General features: G+C 31.7%; 1 protein-coding gene across 7 annotated transcripts in view; it reads right to left on the reverse strand.

Annotated features, from left to right (window-relative positions):
* LOC105341203 (Golgi pH regulator) overlaps nt 1–25264 on the reverse strand; it is a 221285-nt gene that overhangs the window by 14610 nt on the left and 181411 nt on the right. For 5 of the 7 annotated variants that reach the window (XM_034447653.2, XM_034447652.2, XM_034447650.2 and 2 more), the window contains 2 exons: nt 7406–7495; nt 7246–7311 (listed from right to left, as the gene is read on the reverse strand). In XM_034447653.2, the coding sequence (XP_034303544.1) occupies nt 7246–7311; nt 7406–7495 (156 nt within the window). Of the gene's footprint in view, nt 1–1226; nt 1315–5806; nt 5850–7245; nt 7312–7405; nt 7496–25264 lie in introns of all 7 variants that reach the window. The other 2 variants (XR_004596369.2, XM_066076348.1) reach the window with 2 other exon arrangements.

Genomic DNA, 25264 nt, shown 5'->3' on the forward strand with positions numbered 1-25264 from the left:
TTTGCTTCGATGGATAAAAATCACTAGAAAATATACTGGAATTGATATATCAAACTAAAACTTAGAGCGAGTGAACAGGTACCCTAAATGTGGTTCCAATATCTAATAAAAGAATGCACATGTCATGGTAATACGTAAATTAAATAGACAGAAGATATACCCTCTGAAGGAAAGTTAAAACTAGGTTCTAACGTCATGAACTCTATTATTCAGTTCATGACTTCTTGAACAGACCTCGACAAAATGATCACACATTACAAAAAGAGAAATTAGTTTCTTTATGGGAAAAATTAAAAAAAAAAAATGTAAAATAGAGCATCGTGGCCAAATTTTATAGAGTACTAAATTACGAAAATCTACCAGAACGCCAAAGATCAAGAAATAACGTCACTAGCGTGCGGTGATTATCCTTGCTTCACGCTCTACAAAATACATTGTATATTATCTTCAGAAATATTTATAATAATGCATTAAAATTTTCAGATCTGAATTGAATAAGGTAGATATCTCAAATCACAAGTTCTTGTCACTTTATGAGGATTTTTCATGATTTAATCGCATCTGTGACATTACTTTTGGATCAACCCTCGTATAGGCCCCCTTAGGGCCCTTGATTGGTGAATGAATAAATAAACACATATAACAGTAATACATTTACAAATTTATGTATCTGATGTTTTGTTTTTCATTTAATTGTTTTAAAGAAAAACCAACAAAGTGACGATAACCCCTCCCTTTGCAGTAAATAGAAATACCGCTAGCCAAGCAATGCTCTTCTGTTGAAAATACTTTGAATATCTTTCTAATAAAAGTCTTCATAGATGCAATTAGTGCTCCTAAGGTACAATGCAAATTGATATCAGAAATTGATCCCACAGGACTATGATTTTCTTTAATGAGCTTGTTAAATTTAATAAACTCCAAAAAAAATTACCATAATGACTATACTATGTAAATTATGTAAAAAAGAAAATTTAATATTACAAACAATTTCAAAACTGCCAAAACACTACAATCATATCAGTAATCTCGAATTTCATTTAAATTAATGCCCTACAGTGTCACTTCATCAATTCATTTGACTAATTAATTTAAACAACTTCTAAAAATAGTTAACTTCTTTATTAATAATGATATTATTTATTTCCTTATAATGATAGAAACGTTTGGTTTACATAAAACAGTTTTAAAATAGCTCCAGAACCACAATCAATTTTACAGATTACCAATTTTCCCTGAAACCATGGTTCAGATTATGGTCCTCTTCGAACAAATGAATTCAGCCACACTTGTCTTTGATGTTCTTATCAGCTCCTAAGAATTTATCATTGACAAAGAACATTTTTGCATTGTCAGTTGATAGAATACTTACAAAAAATAAATTTAGTTAGGAGACAGACAAAAAAAACTTCCTCTGGATGTTTATGTATAAATATATTTAGAGTGTTTTAATACTATTAATTAAGTAATAAAATATGTAAGGATTACCTTCCTTACCTTTCAACATTAGTGTACAAAATATAGAATAAGGAAAATTAAAACTGTCATAAAATTATTAAATCTTGTCTGATCTTAAAAAAATTGCAGGTGCACATCTTCAGATGGTGTTCAACATATGTACAGATTTTCAGACTGTTCTATTCAGTAATAAAAAAGTCTATAGGGGGACAATGTTGCGTCTACAGACACACGGACAGACAGACGGACAGGGAACATTTCAACACTGAAAACTATGTGCTGATGGACATTCCAAAAAATATGAGATCCACAATGGCGCAACTTAGATGTTGGAAACTGGACGGTTTCGTGGTGAACCTCTCGACGATAGAATTTGCATCTTTTGTGACTTTAACGAAATTGAAACTGAATTACACTTTCTTTTAAAATTGTTGAATATTTCATTGAATTTGAAGAATAAATGCTGCCTATCCTACATAGACTTTTTAATTGTATACTACCAACAGGACTCTTTCCTGAATCATGGTCTTCTTCTATTATTGTGCCTATTTTTTAAAAAGGGAGATAAATCTAATCCTAATAACTATAGAGGAATCAGCCTTGTTAGCAACATGTGGAAACTTTTTACTTCTGTATTGAACAACAGACTTATAACATGGTCAGATGAAAATAATGTCATTACTGATGCACCATTCGGGTTTAAATCTAAATGTGGTACAAGTGATGCAATTTTTGCTCTACATACTTTGATTACTTCATCGTTGGCAAATAATAAGACTTTACTGTGCCTTTGTTGATTTCAAAAAAGCATTTGACTCTGTTGATAGGTCTAAACTTTGGATGAAATTGTAAAAAATTGGTATCCAAGGAAAACTTTTACGTTTTATAAAAGGGTTGTATAAAAATGTTAAAGCATGTGTGACTTCTGATGGATTTTTGAGTGATTTTTTTTAACAGCAATCTTGGTTTAATGCAAGGTGAAGTTCTTTCACCCATTTTATTTATTTTGTATGTTAATGATTTTGAAATCAATTTTTTAAATTCTGAATGTGTACCATTTGAAATTTCGTCACTGAATCTTTTCCTTCTTACGTATGCTGATGACATGGTGATTTTTTCAGAGACAATTGCTGGTCTTCAATCTCTTTTGTATGAATTAACATATTATTGTAGCACATGGAAATTACACATTAATGTTGATAAGTCAAAGATTGTTGTTTTTAGAAAAGGTAAAAGAAAGTGGAAAATGGTATATTTATGGTAAATCACTTGAAATCGTAGATTAGTTTGCTTATCTAGGCATTATTTTTTACTACAATAATAATTTTTTTAAAGCCGAGAAACAACTTGCTGAGCAAAGTAAGAAGGCATTATTTTTATTGAAATTTTTTTTATTAGAAACATGTTTTTTAATCATAATACTTTGCTATCATTGTTTAATTGATTGCTTTGTTGACAGTGTCATTAACTATGCCTCATATGTATGGGATTCACTCAAAGCACCTAATATTGAGAAACTTCATCTTGATTTTTGTAAACATATCTTTGGAGTTAGAAGGTTAACTTGTAATGTAGCAGTTTATTCTGAATTAGGACACTGTCTTCTGCTGTACCAAAGATTGTTCAACATAGTTATGCTTTGGAAAAAATACTGTACTATAATAGTTGTATTATTCAACATTGCTATTATACACTATATGACTCTGTTGAAAAACATAATGCAAAAAACTTCTTGAATAATGTTAAAGAATTTTTATGCAATCTGGGTATGTTTGAAAAGTGGGGAAAAAAACCCAGCTGCAGATCTCATTGTTGTTAAACAACGTATTTTTGACCAAGCTTCATAGTATATTTTTTCTCAACTAGATATTTCTAGTAAATGCTCTTTTTTCAAATACTTAATTGCAACCCATTCTTTTAAATTTTTATTTAAGGAAACCTATTCCAAACAAATATCAAAAGTGTATTTCAAGATTCAGGTCGTCTTCCCATCAATTGTCAACAGAAACAGGTCGATTTTATAATATTGAAAGACACAATAGAAAATGTTTTTTATGTTCAAATTCTATTGAAGATGAATTTCATTTTATTAGTCCCCAACCGGTTTTTACCGGAGGGGACTATAGCTTTCTTCTGCATCCGTCAGTCCGTCCGTCTGTCCGACCGTCCGTCCATCCATCCGTCCGTCTGTCTGTGCCACTTCAGTTTTCCACTGTTTTTTTATGCGTTTGACGAATGATATGATATAAGCAGCTTCAAAATATCAAACTACAGATCAAGTTAACACTTTTGTAGCGTCTGGTTGACATATTTTAGAGAAAATTTATTTTTTATATTCCAATTTTTTAATGTTCGGGTTCGTTATCGGGCTCGGTGTGTATCAAATAACGAGGAAAGTATGTTTTCAGTAATAATATCGTGCATTTCTTGGACCATTCCTTTTATTGTTTCTAACAAACAAAAAAGTTCTGTAAAATAGTGTCAAGCATTGTATTGTAAATTTAATCGACAGGTTTTTTGTATTATTACAATCGGGTTTGTTATCGGGTTGGTCTGTTGAGACGGTAAGAAATGGTATTCTGCATAACAGTGTATTGTTTTCACAAATTTCTACAAACCGGTAGGGGACGTGTATTGCTTATGCAATACTCTCAGAATGCTTGTTTAATAAGTAAAAGACTGTAAATAAACTAGGTTTGGAGACTTTCCCTGCTACGTGTAAACAACTGAATGAAGAAATTTTAATGCATGTAAAACCAGCTTGGCGCAGCTAGGTGAAAGATCAACACAATTTTAGAATATTTTATATAAAATTGGTAGAGAAAGAGAATATAAGTACCAGTGTGAATCGTGCTTGGGAAACCTACGGATTTACCCCAATTTTTTGTAAATCGCCTTTGATTAGTAAAAATGTGCATTATTTTGATGATTTTGTGGAATCTTTCAACAGTATCTTCCATAAACGAAATATGTATTTCTTTCCCAAGCAATAACTTCAAAGTATATGACTTAAAAAGGATTTTTCTTAAAAATATCTATGATTTAATGTCATTAATCCCCTGCGACGATGCGATTTAAATAGATTATTTGAAATGTTAGGATTCGCCCGTCACGTGATTACAAAGTACATATGACGACACAAAAATGCCTCAAATATAATGTTTAACATCGGTGTCAATAAATGTAACATAGATTTTAAGAAATACTCCCAGTCAAAGTATTTTTGCGATGATTCAAATGATATCGTTTTCTAGCCGTATTTTAGCATCGTGACGCCTTTACATTGCTGCGTATGTACACTTTTGCCACATTCTCCTGTTAACCTACCTGTACGTGTATATTGTTTACATTTATTGTACTGATAAGCTGTATAGCTTAAAGTTAATAAAGAACTAAACTGAACTGAAAAGTGTAAGCTGTAATTTTTCGTGCTTGCATGGGCTATCACTGATTCATATTTCTAAAAGTGGCATTTGCTTTGATAGTTCATGTTAATTGATCAATTATTGTTTGTTGACTTTTTGGCTTAATAAAACACATTGCTGTACTATCAGAAATCATAGAAATTTGCCCTTGCATGGACAGTATTCCAATTTCTCTGTCTGTAATTAAAGGGACTTGGACACGATTTGACTTAAAATTTTCAAATTTTATTTTCCCATTTTCAATGTTTATACTGATAAATATAGAAGTTTACAATGCTATGTCAAAATTTGAAAGTCAAATATCAAGTTATAAGCAAGATACAGAGTTTATAATTCTTTGTTTTGTAAACAAAGCTCGAAAATGTCATTTTTTTTTTTTACAAATGTGTTGTATTGGTGTAAGTTTCAATCAAATGTATTTTTCTTTGTTGAAAATAGTATTTATAAAGAAACTGAATTAGTTTAAATTGTTTTTTGCAGGTCATTTTGTCTACGAAATGGTAATTCTCTACATTACATTTTTGTAAACAACTACATGTATAAGACTCGAGCTTTGTTTACATAACAATCAATTCTTACCTCTGTATCTCGCTTGTAACTTGACTTTAACATTCAATATTTTGGTCAATCATTTAAAATGCACCAATAAACCAATTTATACATAAAAAATGAAAATAAAATTTTTGATCTCAAATCGTGTCCAAGTCCCTTTAAGGTAAAAGCATGACTATTTGAATTTTAATCAAACATGTGACCCTCTATCTCATAAACAAGAGATTTGCAACTTGACCATTGTAAAAAGCGTTGCGTATTTACTGAATTAATTTCTTTTGTCTTTGCGACAAAATTAATACTCATTTACCAACCATGTGAGCCAAAAAAAGTGTAAAATATGAATACAATTCACAAACTTGATAACATACCTTTAACTAGAACTGTCCTAATGGGACTATCACCCCTGCAAGGCTGATTTCAAATGGGACAAATAATTGAATTGAATAATAAAGGTTTGGAACACATACAAAAAAAAATTCTAGAATTGTAAAAAAAAAAAAATCAGTTAACAAAGAAAAATTAAAATCAAAATTGTCAGAATTTCACTGGAAATACATATCTATAACAGTAATACATTTACAAAAGTATGTATCTGATGATATATATTTTGTTAATTTAATTGATTTAAAGAAAAACCAACAAAATGACAATAACCCCTCCCTTTGTAATAAATGGAAATACTGGTAGCCAAGCAATGTTCTTCTGTTGATAAAACTTTCAATATCTTGCTAATAAGAGTCTTGACACATGCAATTAGTTGTTTCAAATTTTCCTCACTCTCTCCTATGGCACAATGGAACTCCATATCAGAAAATTGATCCCATACTAGGACTATGATTTTCTTTGATGAGCTTGTTAAATCTAATAAACTCCCAAAACATTACCATAATTACCATACTATGTAAACAAATGTAAAAAAGAAAATTTAAAATTACAAACAATTTTAAAATTGCCAAAACACTACAATCATATCAGTAATTTTGAATTTCATTTACATTAATGCCCAATAGAGTCACTTCATCAATTTACTTGACTAATAAATTTAAACAACTTCTAAAAATAGTTTAACTTCTTTATTAATAATGATATTATTTATTTCCTTATAATGATAAAAAATTTTGGTTTACATAAAACAGTTTTAAAATATCCCCAAAACCATCACCCATTTTACAAATTATCAATTTCCCCTAAACACATGCTCCATCTGAACCATGGCTCAGATAATGGTCCCCTTGGGACAAATGAATTCAGCCTTGTCTTTGATGTTCTTATTAGCTCCTAAGAATTTATCATTGACAAACAAAAACTTTGCATTGTCAGTTAATAGAATACTTAAAAAAAAAAATTCTTTATTAATTAAGACATAAAGACAAAAAACCTCTATCTGGATGTATTTATATCAATATATTTTAGAGTGTTTTAATACTATTAATTAATCAATAAAATCTGTAAGGATTACCTCCCTTACTTTTCAACATTAGTGTACAATATATAGAATAAGGAAAATGAAAACTGTCATAAAATCATTGTCTGATCTTAAAAAAAATTGCAGGTGCACATCTTCAGATGGTGTTCAACATGTGTACAAATTTTCAAACTGTTCCATGCAGTATTAAAATATTCAATAGGGGGGACAAAGTTGCGTCTACAGACAGGCGGACAGACGGACAGGGTGACACCAATATACCCCCCTAAACTTCGTTTGCGGGGGTATAATTAATGTACTGTATTTGATATGCACATGAAATTCAAACCTCAAGTGATAATTAATAAAATTTGTTTATTTGACTATATTATTTTAACTTACCATAAGTTGGGCCAAACAAAGGACTATCACATTTGAAGACTTGCTACTAGCTATTGCATAAAAGAACTGGAGAAAAAATGCAACATTTTAACAAATCAATGATACAAAAAAATGAGAAATGTTCAAGTGTTAACAGTCTATGGTAGAAAGATAAACTTACCCTTGTCAATGTTATTAGTAATCCTCTAATAGAAGTCACAATGATGATTCCAATTAAAAGGAAGGAGATTTGCTGTGACCAGAATTTTACCTAATTAAAGTAAATTGAAACACTATAATGCCATGAGGAACATCACCTACCTGAACAAGGATAATCACATAAAACATTGTTATACCCATGTAAAACAGTTACTTTATAACTCTTTACGTAAAACAAGAGGCCCATGGGCCACATCGCTCACCTAAACAGTTCCTTGTAACATTCTATTTCTAAGCGTATGCTATTTTTATTTTTAACTTTGAACCCTTTCTGAGGCCCCAGTAATGGTCCAAGGTTTATGGTTGGCTTTAACAATTTGGAATTTACACTATTTGAGGATCCTCGCACAGTTATCACACATACTGTAGCATTATAGTTCTCGAAAACACTTTTCAAAAACATTTTCCATATATATTTCTGTTAAACTTTGAACCCCTTTTGGGGCCCCAGTATTAGTCCAGTGGTCACAGCTTTATTAATTTAAAATCTACATTATTTAAGGATGCTTGCATAGTAATCTCACAAGTTGAAGCATTGTAGTTCTCTAGAAAAAAAATTTAAAACATTTACCCTCTGTATTTCTATGATAAACTTTGAACCCCTCTTGGAGCCCCAATATCAGAACGAGGGTCATGGCTTTTATAATTTCGAATCTACATTATTCGAAATGCTAACGTAGTTACCTGACAAACTGAAGCATTGTAGTTCTCGAGAAAAAGAGTTTAAAACATTTTCCATATATACTTCTACATTAAACTTTTAACACATCTCGTGTCCCCAGTATTAGTCCAGGGGTCACTATTTTAAAACTATCGAATCTACATTATCCAAGGTTGTATGCATAGTAATCTCACAAATTGTAGCATTGTAGCTCTCGAGATTAGATTTTTAACATGTTACCTATATATTTCTTTAATAAACTTTGACCTCTCTTTGGACCCCAGTATTAGTCCGAGGGTCACGATTTTACCAATTAAGAATCTAAATAAGCCACGGATGCATGCATAGTAATTCCGCAAACTGTAACACTGTAGTTCTCGAGAAAAGATTTTTTAACATGTTACCCATATATTTTTTTAAATATTAAGCGATTTTGAACCCCTCTTTGTGCCCCATGATTAGTCCGGGAGTCGCGATTTTTACAAATTAGAATCTACATTATTTAAGGATGTATGCATAGTAATATCCCAAACTGTTATATTATAGTTCTTGAGAAAAATATTTTTAAACGTTTTCCTATATATGTTTAACTTTGAACCCCGCTTGGGGGTCCGAAGGTCACAATTTTTACAATTTAGAATGTTCACTATATATACCAGCTTTTGTGTAAATATTGGCGTTTCTGGTGCAGGGGTTCTTGAGAAGAAGATTTTTAAACTTTTTATGTTAAACATTCTGCCCTGCCTTAGGGGCCCCAGTTTTGATATTTAGAATCTTTCCTATACATATCAATGGCCGGAACGGCCACAAATTAAGGCGTCGAGCTGACATTTTCTTTAATATAAATTTTTACAATTTTAACATCACCATGTGATTGTATACTCAGTATATTACCTACGTAGTGATGCATTTGTAATACAATGCATCATAACTCATCATGGTTTCAAAAATTGAAGAAATTTCAAAGTTCAAAAATAAATTATCTTTTTTCTGCTTTAAACAGTCTTTGAACAAATTCCACGGGTTCATCATTTGTAGACGAGGGTAACACATTCACAGTGTTTCCCTAATTATAATAAAACATACTTTTATTTAGTTCAATTCCTGTGTGAAACAAGATTACACCTATGGTATGGTTGTTTACAAATAAATCCACACCACGTGCGTTGATCTGCCGTATATATAATGCTCAACCTACCAACTAGCTGCAATATTGCAACAAAATCACAAGATACATTTATCGCTTACATTCATTTTGGAGACTGTGCCCGAAAAGAAATAAATTTACATATTAATTTTTATTTTTTATAGGGCACGGTCTCCAATTGCAAACTGTAAGCGATAAACTTAAATAATATTTATTGAATTTTTACACCTTATCATATTCATCCGTCATTTCTTGATTAAACAAACTAACATACATATGCAATGAGTCGTCAATAATTAGGGAGACACAGTTGGGTTTCTTGGTGCACAATTAATTGAATAAATGGAACAAAGATCTTGTAAACAATGTTCTATATATTTCTGTATTAAACTTTGAACCTTGCCGGGGCCCCAGTTTTGGTCCGAGGGTCAAGACTTTTACAATTTAGAATCTTCACAATATATACAAGTTTTTGTGTAAATATTGGCATTTCTGATGGGGTGGTTCTTGAGAAGAGGATTTTTAAACACTTTTCCTATGTACTTCTATGTTTGAACCATGCCTTGGGCCCCCGTTTGGGTCCGAGGGTCACAATTTTTACAATTTAGAATCTTCACTATATATACAAGCTTTTGTGCAAATATTGGCATTTTTGGGGAGTGGTTCTTGAAAAAAAGATTTTTAAACATTTTTCCTATGTATTTCTATGTTAAACTTTGAACCCTGCCTTTGGCCCCTGTTTTGGTCCGAGTGTAACAATTTTTACAATTTAAGATCTTTACTATATACACAAGCTTTTCTGTAAATATTGGCAATTTTGGTGCAGTGGTTCTTGAGAAGATTTTTTTTAAAGTCACACACCCTATACTCACTGTTTCACAATTATCTCCCTTTTAAAAAGGGTTGTACCCTTTATTTAACAATTTAAAACCCTCTTTTCATAAGGATGATTTGTATTAAATTTGATAAAATTTGGTCAATCTGTTTTAGAGAAGAAGTAAAAAATGTGAAAAGTTTACAGATGGACGGACGGACAGACGACGGACAATGGGTGATAATAACACCTTCGGTTCAGGTGTGCTAAAAACACAATCATTTCAGGTCTAAAACTGGAATTTTCACTTCAACATTCAAAATATAAACAAAAGCTTTGTTTACATAGCAAATACTTCCAAGCTCTCTAACTCGCTTATAACTCAACAAATGATACTCAAATTTTAGTTGCCTATTAAAAATGCTTTACTGAAGCACTGTAAACATTAAAATCAGACAAATAATTTTTGACCAAATTGTGACCATGCCCCTTTAAACTAGAGATACTGTGAGCAAGCTCACAATTGATACCCCCCGCTAAGAAAAATTTAATATTTAAACATTTTGAATTATTGGTATACTGAGCCGGATTTTTCCCGAATTTTTTTTCCACACATTTTATTTTCCTAAAAAAATTCATCGGGGCAGGCCATTTTTAGAGAGACGGGTATGAGAAAAAAATGTCTAAAAATAGTTTTATGTGGCCTGAGACAGGCAAGCTTTGTGTCAAAGGGGTCATGATTTCACAATTTTGGTAGAGGGCTTCATGGACATCATAATCATGCATTTAGTTTTTAACAAATATAAATGGGAGTAGAGAAGAACATTTTCAAAGATTTAATACATTTTACTATATGGCCATATTTTTTTTTTTTTTTTTTTTTTGAAGGAAGTTTTATTAAACAATGTACATTTAAATTCGAGATAATACCTCCGCAGAGGCTCTCAAGATATACTTCACCTGGGGTGCCTGGGGCCCCCTGGATCAGTAGTGCTATTCAGCAGTATAGATAAATCAAATAATTATGTATATAAATGTACAAAATATATATATTTTCTTTAGTATTTATGATTGTATTTTTTAAAACATATATAAATAGACGTAAATATTGTCTAACATATTGTCTATATGCATACAAAAGTCATGTATATATCATAATAGTAATGTAAAATAGAAACGGGGATAACATTCAGTCATTGATACATGTAGAGTGTTCGTATCAATATTATACAAATATATAAATCAAAATATATTTTGAAATTTTTTATATATGCATACACAAATATATATGGAAAAGGAAAAAAATAGTAATACAATCACAATTGGTCTGCTAGTGTTTTCAAAATTTTGTAACTGGATTTGACACTTTTTGCACTCACTGTGGTAAAGTAATAATAATAAAGAGATGTTTTAAGAGCATTTGAAAGCGCATTCTCATTTGGAATTTCGTTTTGTAGTCTACACTTCATTTTATATTTATATATCTTATACCCTACACAAGATATGACATTATTGAGAGTTTTCGTTGTGTCTGTAAACTCATAGAAAAAGCCTACAGCAATTGTTTTCCATGTTATATTCAACTTTAATATTTCTGATACTTTTTCCCATATTCTTTTTGTATCAGGACATCCATATATTAAATGTTCTATATTTTCAATTTGTTCACAACTTACACAATTTTTTCCAACATCTTTATTCCATTTATTTACATTATAATTGCAGTTCAGCTGATTGTGTAGAAGTTTATAGTTAAATTCTGCTATTTGCTTATCAAATGCGTTTATTATCTTAGCCGTGTATATATTTTTCCACTGATCATTTGATATATTAAATTCTTTTGACCATTTTGCTTCCATTATTGGTTTTTGTGTCTTTTTTGATAATAAAATTTTATAATAGAATCCCGATTTCTCATGTTCCGGTTGTTTTATTTTTCCGCAGAAATGAAAGTATGGATTTTGAATGTTAGTATTGTTTACATTTGAATAATCTACATTCAACTTTCTGATAGCGTTTTTTATGATAAGATATTCACATAAATAGTTTCTTTTTGATTTAAGATTTTCTGTAATATCATTTAAATCTTTTATACCATCTATTGTAAACATATCTTAAACATATAGGATACCACTTTTTATCCACGATTCTAGGAAAAGTGGTTTTTCCTTACATTTGATAAAATTATTTAACCACAAGTTTTCGGTGAGCTGTTTTCGTGATACATGTGAGGATTTACATTCATTAAAACTGCATATAATTTCTTTGTAAAATTTTGGGAATTTTTGTAGAACATTTAGAACATTTGGTTTAACAATATTGCTTCTCAACAAATATTCAAAATTTATTCCGTTAATTTTCAATATGTCTTCTATATATTTTCTAAGAGAACTTTCCTTATTATAGAGTCTTTTGATCCATCCCGCTTTTACACTTTTTAATTTGCACTCCACATCTTAAGGCCAAGACCACCTTCGTTTATTGATCTTACAAGTGACTTACGTTTTATCCTCTCTCTCTTACCCCATAAAAAGTTATAAATAATTTTATTTAGTTTTTTAATGAATTCAATATTTGGATTTTCCAGAACTGTAAACAGATACAATAGTTTGGATACTATTAGAGAATTAATAACTGTGCATTTTCCAAATAGCGTCAACTTTCTAATTCGCCAGGAGTCTAGGATTTTCTCGAATTCTTTAAGTTTATTCAACCAATTTTTCTCATCGTTAGCTTCTTTGTCATGTCCTAAGAAAATTCCAAGTGATTTAACTGGATTATTTGTCATTTTAATACCATCTACATATTGTAGCGAGTTTTTCAGTGGTCCCAAAAGGATACCTTCTGTTTTTTCTATATTCAATTTAGTACCGGACATTCTCCCAAACTTTTCTATAATTCTTATGGCATCTTTTAATGATTCTACATTTTTTAATGGAAACGTACAGTCATCTGCATGCTGTACGCATTTTATTTTATTTGTTTGTCCTAAATTAAATCCATGTATACTTTCAGACGCATTGATCTTTAATACCAAAATTTCTATAACAAAGATAAATAGTAAAGCAGAGACAGGACATCCTTGTCTTATGCCTCGTGACATTTTCAGACGTGTACAGCTTTTCATAATAAGAACTTAATGCGTTTAGAATGTCATATGTTTCATTTAAGCTGTTTCCTCCCATTGATAATTTATTTATTACATTGTGTGATTGATGTTTATTTTCTAATCTTAGAAAGTATGCGGTATTCTTTTCGCCCTCATCTATCCAATGAGCTCTAGCTCTTACCTTTGCCCCTTTAGATTTATATGCATACAGAGTATCTATTTCTTTTACAAGATTCTGTTTATATTTAACCTTTTTATTTTCTAAATCGGAAAGTTCAATATCCTCAATTTCTTTTTCAATTTTTTTTTATACGGGTTTGTATGCTTTTATTTTTCTTGATCGAGTACTCGATACATAGTTTTTTTAACTGATATTTAATGATTTCCCATCGTACTTGTGGGTCGTTTTCCTTACTTATGCTCTCAGGTATCTGGTCAAAAAAATTGTTAATAATGTAACAAAAATTTATGTCATGTAAAATCGACGTATTCATTTTCCAATAGCCACTACCCCTCCTATTTGTTGATACTGTACAATAAAAAATGAAGGCCATGTGATCACTCATTCTAGAAGTTGAAACATCTGGGGGTTTTCTAAGAAAGATTTTTTCAATAGGATAACATAAATCTTCAGTAGAAAAAATATAATCTATTCTACTTTTCGGGTTATTGTTTGAATCACACCAAGTATTTCCCTCTTTTTCGGGATTAATTTTGTCCCATATATCAGTTAGACTAAATTTATATTTCATATTATCTATACTTTTCGAACTTCTGTTTTTGGCAATATAGGATGAATTAAAATCTCCAACAATGATAATATTTTCTTCATTTAAACAATACTGAGGTACCCATGATGTAAGTTTTTTAAAAAATTTACATCGTTCACTTTCTGAATTAGGTGCATATATATTAACAAGTGTAATTATATTTTGTTCATATTCAATATTGATTAACAATATTCTTCCATCATCTGATTTATGTACATTATGTATAATAAGAGATAAATTTTTTTGAAATAAAATAGAAACACCTCTACTATGCGCCGATGTAGAAAAACAATGATAGCTTGAACCATGCCATCGTGCATTGTAAATATTTTCTTTTCCATTTATATAATGGGTTTCTTGTAGGAATACAATTTGGCACTTAATATCTCTAAGCCAGTCATATAAAGTTTGCCTTTTACAGTAATCATTAAGTCCGCGTGCGTTCAGCGACAATAACTTTAAAGTTGACATTCAAAAATGGTCGATGAGTTCATTTAACAAACAAACATGTATTTGAAGAAGTTACCGTTTTTCTGATGACTTTTTCTTTTTAATGCTCTTTCGTAAATTTTCCGCTGCGTGGGCAATGATGTCCCCCATGATGTTCTTTCCTGGCCAGGCCCTCGGTGAGGTTTTGACGGTTTCCTCGTATGATAGAGCAGTGCCCCAGTACATGTCGTATACTGGGTGACCAAAGATCACCGATGGTTTGCAGGAACTAAGAGTGTCCCTCATTTCCTCGCATTGATTTATTTTAGCAGAGATAATTTGTTCCATCACATCCCTTTCCGTGTCTTTCCATTGAGAAGATTTTTGGACTAGATTGCCGATGCGTTTAGCTTCAAGCGCCGTTTTGGAGTTCCTTATGCGCTCCGCTGCAACGACATCGCCTGATCTAAGCGCCTTCGTGGTCTGGAAAGCCTGCTCCGCCGACTTAAAGGTCTCCCCAAAGATTTTCATCTCACAAGGATAAAAATTTGAAAGAACATCTTTTTCTCCCTGAAAGGTTTTGAGGTTTTTTGGTTTTTCTGGAATGTAGAATTCACATTTGTCGCACCCAGGTTTATGCCCCGACTTTTTGCACACTGCGCAGCATGGTTCATTTTCGCAATTAAATCTATTGTGCCCATTTTGCCAACATTTGGTACACGTTATTATTGGTTTGTCGACATGCTGGTCCTGATGAAAGAGTTTACATTTCAGCCCCGCACAATATACGTTTCTAGGTAGATATGTGTTTGATGGAATTGGCTCAATGTACAAAAAGCGGTTGCCGTTTAGTACACTTGTCATTTTTTTGGTTTCAGGATTTCTAATTTTTTCATAATACATTTCTGTTTTGGGAGAAACCTTCAATTTCGATAACATTTCGAAAACGGCGCTATCATCCACTGAAAGAGGAACACCGCAGATTGTGATTTTTAAAGATTTGTCATCGGGCGCTTCCAGTCCTGTAGAATACGGATTGGAATCATAGACACTGATATGCTGATCATCTACGTCTATGCCTTGCAGCAATAGTTTGTCCCTGCCCTCTTTGGTGGTCAAATAGATTCTCCATAAATCTCTATCTAACTGTATACATTTAACGGTATCTCCGACCACTTTGGTAACACACTGTACTAATAGATAATTAGTAATTTTACCCACCGCTGGAGCGAGGATTTCGCTGTTCTTTAAATAGACCGGTTTCGAGATTTGCGACATTCTGAGAACTAATCACCGAGTCTCGGGTATACACAAATAATGGTATTATATATACAAAAAACACATAAACTATATGGCCATATTGGCCCCACCCTAGAGCCTGAACCCCTGAACCAGAGGCCATGAATTTCACAATTTTAGTAGAAGGCTTCATGGACATCATAACCATGCATTCATTTTTTTCCTCACATGTGTGGGAGTAGAGAAGAAAATTTTTGAAAATTCGGCTTTTTTGCATATTTGGCCCCGCCCGTGGCACCCCAGGGGTGGTAGAGCCATGCATTTCACAATTTAAATTCTTCTTACCATAGAGACATAAAAATGGTAACGATTGGCCTGGTAGTTTTTAAGAAGAAGTAAAAAATGTAAAATTGTTAACGCACGACGACGGACGAAGACCAATTGCAATAGGTCACATGAGTGACTCAGGTGACCTAAAAAGCCTTTAATTTCACTTCTTTAATTTTCGAGCTTATTAGAAAGTGTGCAAATAGCGGTAATAGAATTTTTGGAGCATGAATTTGTCCCGTGTAAAATTATGAAATAACTTTAGGGATGGCAATCGATTGCAGAATTCCGAAACTGTTAATCCAAGTTTGTTACAAATGGATTAATCAGTTGTAACTACCGTAATACAGGTGCATATGATTTTTTTTTTTTTGTATTTTTTATATATATAAAATTTCAATCATAAGTATAACTGAAAACACAATAGAAATACTATTATAAGATGTATATGTTAGACATTATTTTAAATGAAATTTATTTAATTAGAGTAATTTATTTTCAAGAAGAAAAATAAAAACAACTAGAGCAAAGCTCGTTGTAAAGCAACGAGTGGGTCTTCCGTTAATGTCGGAGGTAAAGCTTGAAGTTTCTGTAAGAGGCAGAGCTCTTATACCATATAACAAGAGTAACTAAAATAAAAAGATGAAAAAAAATCGAATTATTCCTGGTACGACTTAACAAAATCCGAATGATTTTTAGTACGAATTGACAAAAACATTTTTGATTTCAAGAACCACTTATCAAAAAAATCCGAATGTGTTCAAGTACGACTTAACAATTAATTTTGGTACGCCTTAATTTTACTTTGAACATTACGCTGTTTTTAAAACCAAGGACGCAGAAACAAAATTTCCGGAAAAATCAATTTTTAAACCCCGATATCTTTGTAACGCATCGTCCGATTTTTAAACGGATTTCAGTTTCGTACTCAGCATTAAGATGACTGTAAGATACGTACGTTTAATTTTTTAAATCGAAAATCATGAAAATTGAAAAAAATTGGTTTTACTTCCGGTTTCGACCGGAAGTGTCCGAATTGAGTTACCAGCCTTATGTCACAAGTAAAATAGTAGTTATACCGCGAAAAACGTCAATATCTGACGAATTTGATGACGTCATCGAATAATTTTTTCAAATCATAGAGATCTTTCAAAAACACATAAAACCTAAAAATTTCAAAGCAATCGATGCAAGCGATTTTGAAATATTTGAGTTGGAAAAAAAATAAAAAGAATAATAAGAATAAGAATAAGAAATAAAAGAAACCGTAGAAAAACAAAAGGGTCTTCTGTTGGAAACGGAAGACCCTAATAAAAAGAAACAATAGAATAACAAGACTAATAGATAATAATAATAAACTAGTAGACTAATTGTTCATGGAACAATTAGGAGGTCTTTACACCATTCATTTGCCCTCTTGGTTTGTTTAAATCTTTTGCGGGAAATCTGTAAATTTGAAAAAAAAAATGGTTCTGCACAGTGGTACCGATCCGAGTACCCTTAGATTATTAGGCGAGAGGGCTGCCGCTACGCTATGTCGCTTGTTACTTGACTGAAAGTGAAAATTGTTGAGTTGTGTAGTCAATTTGGATGATGATAGAAAGAAGAGATGGAGCGTTCTTCCTTCCATCTGAAGTTGATACCCCAACATTGAGAAACCTTTAGAATAGATAGGAGCCTAGGTTGCTGATAGAAATGTAAACACGGATTTTCAGTGAAAGTTGAGCATGAATTTATTAGATACAAATATCAAAGCGTTGAAATTTTGTTTCTCGGGATGATGTTTCAATGCCGCTGAGGTGGATAACTTTCTTCAATAGGGTTCATTTCGTTTGAAATTTGGCAGGCAATTAGATTCAGGTGTGAGGAACAGTCCCATGAATTTTCGCCAAGTTCTACAGAGTTTTACTGGAGCTGGAATTTTTATTTGGAGGCGTAGCTAAAACGCGGTCTGGAGTCAAATGGCAGGCAGTGTTTCATCCTTTCAAAAAATTCTGACAAACGGTTGTAATTAACACTTTTTTAGGTTTTATTTTAAAAAGGATTATTAAATTTCAAGTGCAAATATTGAGGGTCAAGTTCATATAAGAATTCAATCCTTGTATAAAAGAAGGTGGGGGGGGGGCTAATTGTACATAAAACTAAATCTGTTACATATGTTGCATATGCTTATAACTCATTAGTTCTAAAAGGTCAAGGTCAAAGGTCAAAGTCAGGTCAAAGTCAAACCTAAAAATAAGGAGGGGGGGGGGGGGGGGTTAAAGAGCTAATTGCACATATAAATGAATCTGATATGTATATGTTAAATATACTTGTAACACATCAGTACTTAAAGGTCAAGGTCAAGGTCAAAGGTCACACAAAAAAGGGGGTGGGGTGGGTGGTATTTTTTTAAATTTCGTATGTGTTTGTAAAATCAATGAAATTGAAAGGGGAATTACTGCCAGAAGGGGAAATTTGACCCTTTTGGGGTCAATAGATTGAAGAAACTTCTAAGTGTACTGAAGACATTGGTAAAAGTTTCAAGTCTCTACCTGTTATGGTTTCAAATCCTTGCCTGCAATTTCACAGTCACTTACCAAGACTTAAACATAAGAGAAGATTAGCAAAGGTCGATTAAAATTCGCCATGACAAGTTATAGATCTCACATTTAAAACTAGATGCTGTCATTAGACAGTAATACCCTCACCAAGTGTTTGCCCCTAAATAACACTGTTTTGTCAAAGTACAAGTTTTAGTAAAAACAAAGGCTACATGCAATTTCCAGTAATTTTTAAAAATTATAATTTTCATAGAGGATGAGATCCCATCCCATAAAACTCATGAGAAGCCTTTTATGTACGATTTGGGGTTGAACTATTTGCATTTGTACTAATTTTTAAAGTTAATCAATAACGTTTAACATTTCATGTCATAGAAAGTATGGTCTATATAATTATTACAAACAAAATTATGCCCCTCCCCTCTGCGGTTGCCGGCTTCAGATTTGCTTCTGTGTGCCAACATCTTTGTGTGCATGGACTTTGAGAAGGGGTGGGAGTGAGTGGTCTAGACCCTCCTCCTCCCTTGAAAATTCCTTTATATCACTGTAATAGTAAAATTACCAAACCCCAATCCGCCCCGCCCCCCGCAAACACAATTACATGTATTACTCTGATCCCCCCACTTTCCTCATGGATAAATAAATATACATCAGAATTTTTTTTATAACAACGAAAGCCTGTATATGTAGTTGCAACAAAGAAGATTGTAAACAGTGCAAAATAAATGACATACATGTGATTATATTGCGCAATGACTTACAATGCTGAACTGCCAGGACAGAAGATAAAATTACTGATTTAAGGTAGCTCCAGACTCGTAAAATTCTCTGAGGAAAGTTGAAAAACCGAACCGATTTCGACTTAATAGACTTAAATTTCATCAATTGTTAGAAAAAATATACATGTCATCACACTTTTTGAGATGCCAGATAAACATAAACTAAAGCATATTTTAGCATTAGAAAAATGTATTTTTTTTCTGTTAAAAGTAAAATCTTGAAGGCAGAAATTTGTTTTTCTTGTTTAATTTTAATGTCAACTTTATCAGAAAGCTAAAATTACAAAAAATTTTTAAAATTAATCGTTGGAATAAGAAAAACTATAGCATTTAGACATACAACTGAGAGAAAAGTCAGAAAAAGAGTTATTTCCCCTTTGCATAGATAAAATATATAAAAATTTGGAAATTTAGTATAAAATTAAGTGCGTAAATATCTTTAACCTACCAATAATTCTAATTACATCCATGTGATTATATTCACATAAAATAAATAAAACTATCTTGCACAATTTTTAAAGAATTCAAAGTTTTACAAAAAAGTGTGACGTCACAGAACACTGGATCTACTTTAAGCTGGTATAAAACACATGTCAATATTTATGTGGATAAAAGTGTGTTATAATCAAAATTCTTTCATGATAATGTTTAAGAATTTTAAAATTTTACAATACATATATTTGTCCCCCCCTCCCCCTCCAAAAAAACTAAGTTTTTAATTTTTTAGAAACTTAAAAGCCCCAGCAGGATTTGAACTCTTTACTTACGGACAAGTAGTTAACACTCTAACCCACTGCACTTCACTGTTAGGTAACATTATTTTGGGGGAAAATATTACATTTATACTTTAATGTTTATTTCAATAGGGAGTGCATCACAATATGCAGGTGTCCTGTACCACATACCTTAACTTAAGACTGAAATGTGTGCTTTACATATTCATTCACCTAATAAAATAGTGCAACAGGTTTCGATGAATATTTCAAGTCATAAAAATACATGCATGTTACAAATAACTGATCTTTGTCTCAAGTTACTTACACAACACAGGTCTGCAGGCCGCATTAGCAGGTACTAGTTTTACCCAGCTCTTTGGTTAGATGTGTAATTTCTCGTGGTGTACATACCGGTATGTGTTTTCCATATACAGAAAAGGTTTATAAACACGCATAAACGTTTCTTCTGTGATGATCAGCTAAAGGGATTCCTATATTGTGCTTAATTGGATTATCATTATGATGTTGACCAATATAGGTAAGCATAATACATGTAGTAGCATGTACAGTATTATGAGACACCGCCATAGGTATAAGTATTACTTTCACTTTCTAAATAAGTGATCTCCCTTTGCCAGCATACTGTATCATCATCTTTTAATATTTGAATAAGCTTATCATCATTACCTATCCTTTCGCATTTGTACAGTTTCTGTCATTTTAATTGCAAAGGTTATTTTTTCATTTGTCAGACTTACACTATTGAGTTGACCCCATATTGACCCTGTGACTTTTTGTATTAAATTTGTGTATTACATTTAAGTAAGTTTAGAGACCTATTATCATGTTTATATGAGTTATAATAGGAAGGAAGGGGTCCTTTTTTCTTAATGTATTATGATGAATCAAATTTAATGTAGGCCATGGCCCTATGGGATTGTTCAGACCCCAAGAAACAGGAAAATACCAAATATCTTGAAAACTGTTGAGATCCTTCCCACTAAATCATATATCATAATTCTTGTGTCTAATGTCATTATGATGCATTAAAAGGTGTTAAGTATGACCCCCAGGTAATGTTTTTAAGGTGGAAGGCTACATCGTCACAATATGTCTGACATCCGTTTGAAACGCCATTTTGTTCCGGATTGATAGCATTATGTCGTGGTACAAAATAGCTATACACCGTTCAATTGAACTCTTTTAACGAGGGAGATCAGATAAGAATGTAATCACCTGATTATATATAAACGCTTAAAAAATTTGTCAATTCCCTTCGTGATTAAGGGTGCAAAACACAGTTTTATATGTAACGTTATAAGGATGTTTTCAGATGAGGGGGAAGCAAAACTGACCCCTATACAAATAAATTGTAAAAACATGTTACATATATATCTATATATCAATAGAAAGATAAAATTGTGAATTTTTTAAATATTTAAGAATAATGCACATGTAACTTAATGCTAGAATTTATTTGGCATTCAAAACATGCGGAAAAAAGACAAAAGGATGCCTCTAAATGCAGTACACCCATGCATTTTAGGCTCCCCCTAAAAGCAGAATGCAACCAAATCAGCAATTTTAATTTCTGTACATTTTCAAGAACAAGTCCTTAGGAATCGTTTGATAGAATTTTCAGGGTACATTCGCCAGCTTTTCAAAGAGCTATGTCACCCGCTAAAACATGTATGAAATTCTACATGAAATTCCAGATGTTTTTGGAGTTACCTCTCTTTATTTTAGAGTCTCACAAAATTAATTTTTAAAATTTTTCTACATACTCTTTTCATGTATTCGACAGATAATCCACTATATTATGCAATTGAGAATTTAAAAAATTAATTTTCATGTATACCGCATAAAAATAGCAGGAAAATCCCTACCCATCATGCTTTTCCCCAGAGAAAACCCCCTGGATTTTATACGAAACTGTGTTTAGCTACCTAAAGCTTTCAACTAACATTGATAATCAACTGTTATGTACAGAAAACGTGAAATCGAAATATGCTGTTGGCAATACATATTTGTCATGTCATCTGCAACAGACGATAATAAATATGTGACGGATTATCGATAAAGGTGACCAGATTTAATATTTTCACTTGAACCATATATGCATGATTAATATAAAACTAAAGTTCAGTTAAGTACCATCTCTTGTATTATTTGAAACATTTGCAGTATAAGACTTGCATTGAAAGTTTGACACTTAACTAATGTATTTTAATTGAAAAAGATATAGCTAGGTAGCAAGAGCAATGGAAGCCCGGATTTGCAAGCCAAATGAGGGAACGACAGAATCTTGAAAAAGAACATGTTTTTAATTACAACACGTACATGTGTATCACTATGGACATCTAATGTATGTATCAATATGCATGTGGTTGTTTATAATCTGTATTGTATATAAAAAAAAGTAAAAGGCAATGAAACTACTTACATTTTGTTTTAAAGAGTTAAATATAAATATGATGCATTCATCAAAAATATATTGTTTTCAGATTCAAACATTATCATAAGCACTACTAACCTTATTCCTACATTTTAGCATATACTTGTACCTTTTTAAAAAAAATTCTTCGTAATTTTTTTTTAATTTGAAAATTGGTCCCAAGATATTAGAGACCAAGTAAAATCAAGAAAGACAACTCTTAAACAGGATCTTTCAAACCAAGATTTTTGCAATAATTAAGTATTTCTTTTAATTTTTCAATTTCATTCAATTTCTTTTTTTCATCTCATTAACCAACGATTATTGTTTCTTTTTCAGATTTTTGTGGGATTTCATCCAGCAGTTTGCCTTAAAAGAATTTCTTAATATTTTAGTTTGATATTTATGTGGATTCAAATAAAAATCATACAAACTTCATTCATGATTATTTTGTTTTTCATTTTCAAACTTTATAACATTTCACTTTCATAAGAGTTTTAAAACAGAAATAATTAAAAATTTGACTTATAAGGGGTTATCTGGAAGCAGATTGATATATTAAAAATTCTCTAAAAAATAGAGTATTGTACTTTGAGGTCTATTATTGTTGAATACTGTGCATATTATTAGTTACAAATGCATGCAACAAAAATCTCCTACTCTTATTTGGTGTAGACACCCCCCTTAAACACACACCCTCTCTCTGAAATAAGAAATGATGATATATTTTGATAACTTTTGAGATCCCCATCACTAAACCATATCTATTCTTGTTCTTTGTGTCATTGCGCATCAAATGGTATATAGGTTATGCCCCTTTGGAGACACCCTGACTTTCTCGAACTAGAAATAATAAAGTATTTTATCTTCTTCACATGTAGTGTAGTGTTTGACCCATGTGGGTAATTCTTATCTTAATGATGAAACTGCTTTGTTAAGGCGACTTAACTGTTGCCCAAAATATATACAATATTTTCTTTATCTAAAAAATTACAAGAGGTCCATGGGGCCACATCACTCACCTGAGCAACTATGGGCGTTCAAAAGATATTGTGCCATATGGCCCTCGGTAGAATAACAAAAAAATAAATATTGTAAAGTATTCGAATTTTACACTTATTTTTGCATACACGTAATCTTTGACATTGTACCTTCATGAAATACTGTTTTTACACAGAATAAGAAAATCCTACGCAAGATATAGAACTAAATATTTGGTAGGGGTACACTGTTATATAACTTCTAATTCCCTGTATTTTCGTTCTGCCCCCCCCTCCCCCACTTAATAAAGCGATCAAAATATATGAGAGCATATAGGTACATTTTCTTCCTCAACTACTTACTAGTTTTTGTATTTTTTTTTAGATATAATAGTTATTGTATTTTATCAAATAAATCCAACATGTATATATGTGAAGAAGAAAATTGCACCTCAATGCGCTCAATTTCTCAAATTAAAAATATTTAGCAATTTAATTTGTTTTCTCCATTATAATTAAATGACTGTTGTTTACCTCGCGTAAACTCGTGACTTTTATAACTTTACTCACACTTGATTGATGAATACACTGGACTGAAAAATGTTGTCACGTGACATGTTAACGAGCTATAAAAATCAGTGTTACCGTATTGACAGGCACATCACTCTAATTTACTACGGCCCACTCATTATTTTCATTTTTATTCAAAAATAACAAATGGCTACAAACCAGGATAATTTTCCGATGTAATATTTTCTTAGGAATAGCGATAATTCTTTTATCCCCGCAACAGAAATGTGTCAGAACTATGGAAACTGTTTTAACGATGTCGTTTTTATTTACTCACATTTCACATTATTCATTGTATAAAGAGAAGGCCCCAGAGAGTAGTTATATTCAGCATATCATTCTTTAATTTTTTTGTGTACAAGTATTTAACATACTCTAATTCATATAGAATTACTAATGATCAACCAAAATTTCAGCGTCAATCATAGAAATATAAGCAAGATGAGCTCAAAATTTTGCTAGGTTTGAGTCATATTTTGTTCACATGAGTTTATTACATTCAGCTTAAGATTTTTAACTTGGTATTTCCTATTCGGCATTTCAAATAGAAAAAATGAATGGCCTCAGATCTGTGTACAAACATAGAATTGTGAGCAAATCTCTGTATCTTGCTTATAATTCGAAGCTTCACACTCAAATATGGTAAGTAAATAGAAATTGTAAACAATTAAACACAAGAAACATGCACTATAACAAATAAAGAACGCAATTTATTTTTCAAAATGAATCATATACATGTATATACCTACATATTTCCGTCAGCGATATTAAACTCTATTTAAACTGAATAAACTCGAGAAAATGCCGAGCATCTCAACAAAACATATTGCATTATTCTACCATTACGCAAAAGATGATATCGAATTACCGATAGCCTTAATGAATTGCATTTTAGTTCTTTCTTAATACATCAGATGTTGCTTAATTTGCGCAGGTAAACAGTAAACTGTTTGATTTACCGAAGTCTCTGATACGTAAAAATCAGGAAATACAAGCGACAGTTCCCAGGTTAACGCAAAGCATAAATGAAAACGAAACGAAAATCACAACAAGCTAACACCACCGTCATATGTGAAAACTGTCAACGCATTGAAATATCTAGCCTCAATTTACTTCAAAAAATCGGCACCAATGTATTCTGCATGTTTCAAAGATTCCCTTCGTACACGGACTGTTGCACAACAAACAAATTCATCATTGTCAGATCGACCCGTTTATCATATAGTGTCCTGGCTGCTTTAAACAAAGAGCCGCGTTTTAGAATTATAGAATACGAGTCTTGGTAAAATGGGTAAGCAAACCC

The sequence above is a fragment of the Magallana gigas genome, chromosome 2 (assembly GCF_963853765.1).
Source record: "Magallana gigas chromosome 2, xbMagGiga1.1, whole genome shotgun sequence".
Taxonomy (NCBI): Eukaryota; Metazoa; Mollusca; class Bivalvia; order Ostreida; family Ostreidae; genus Magallana; species Magallana gigas.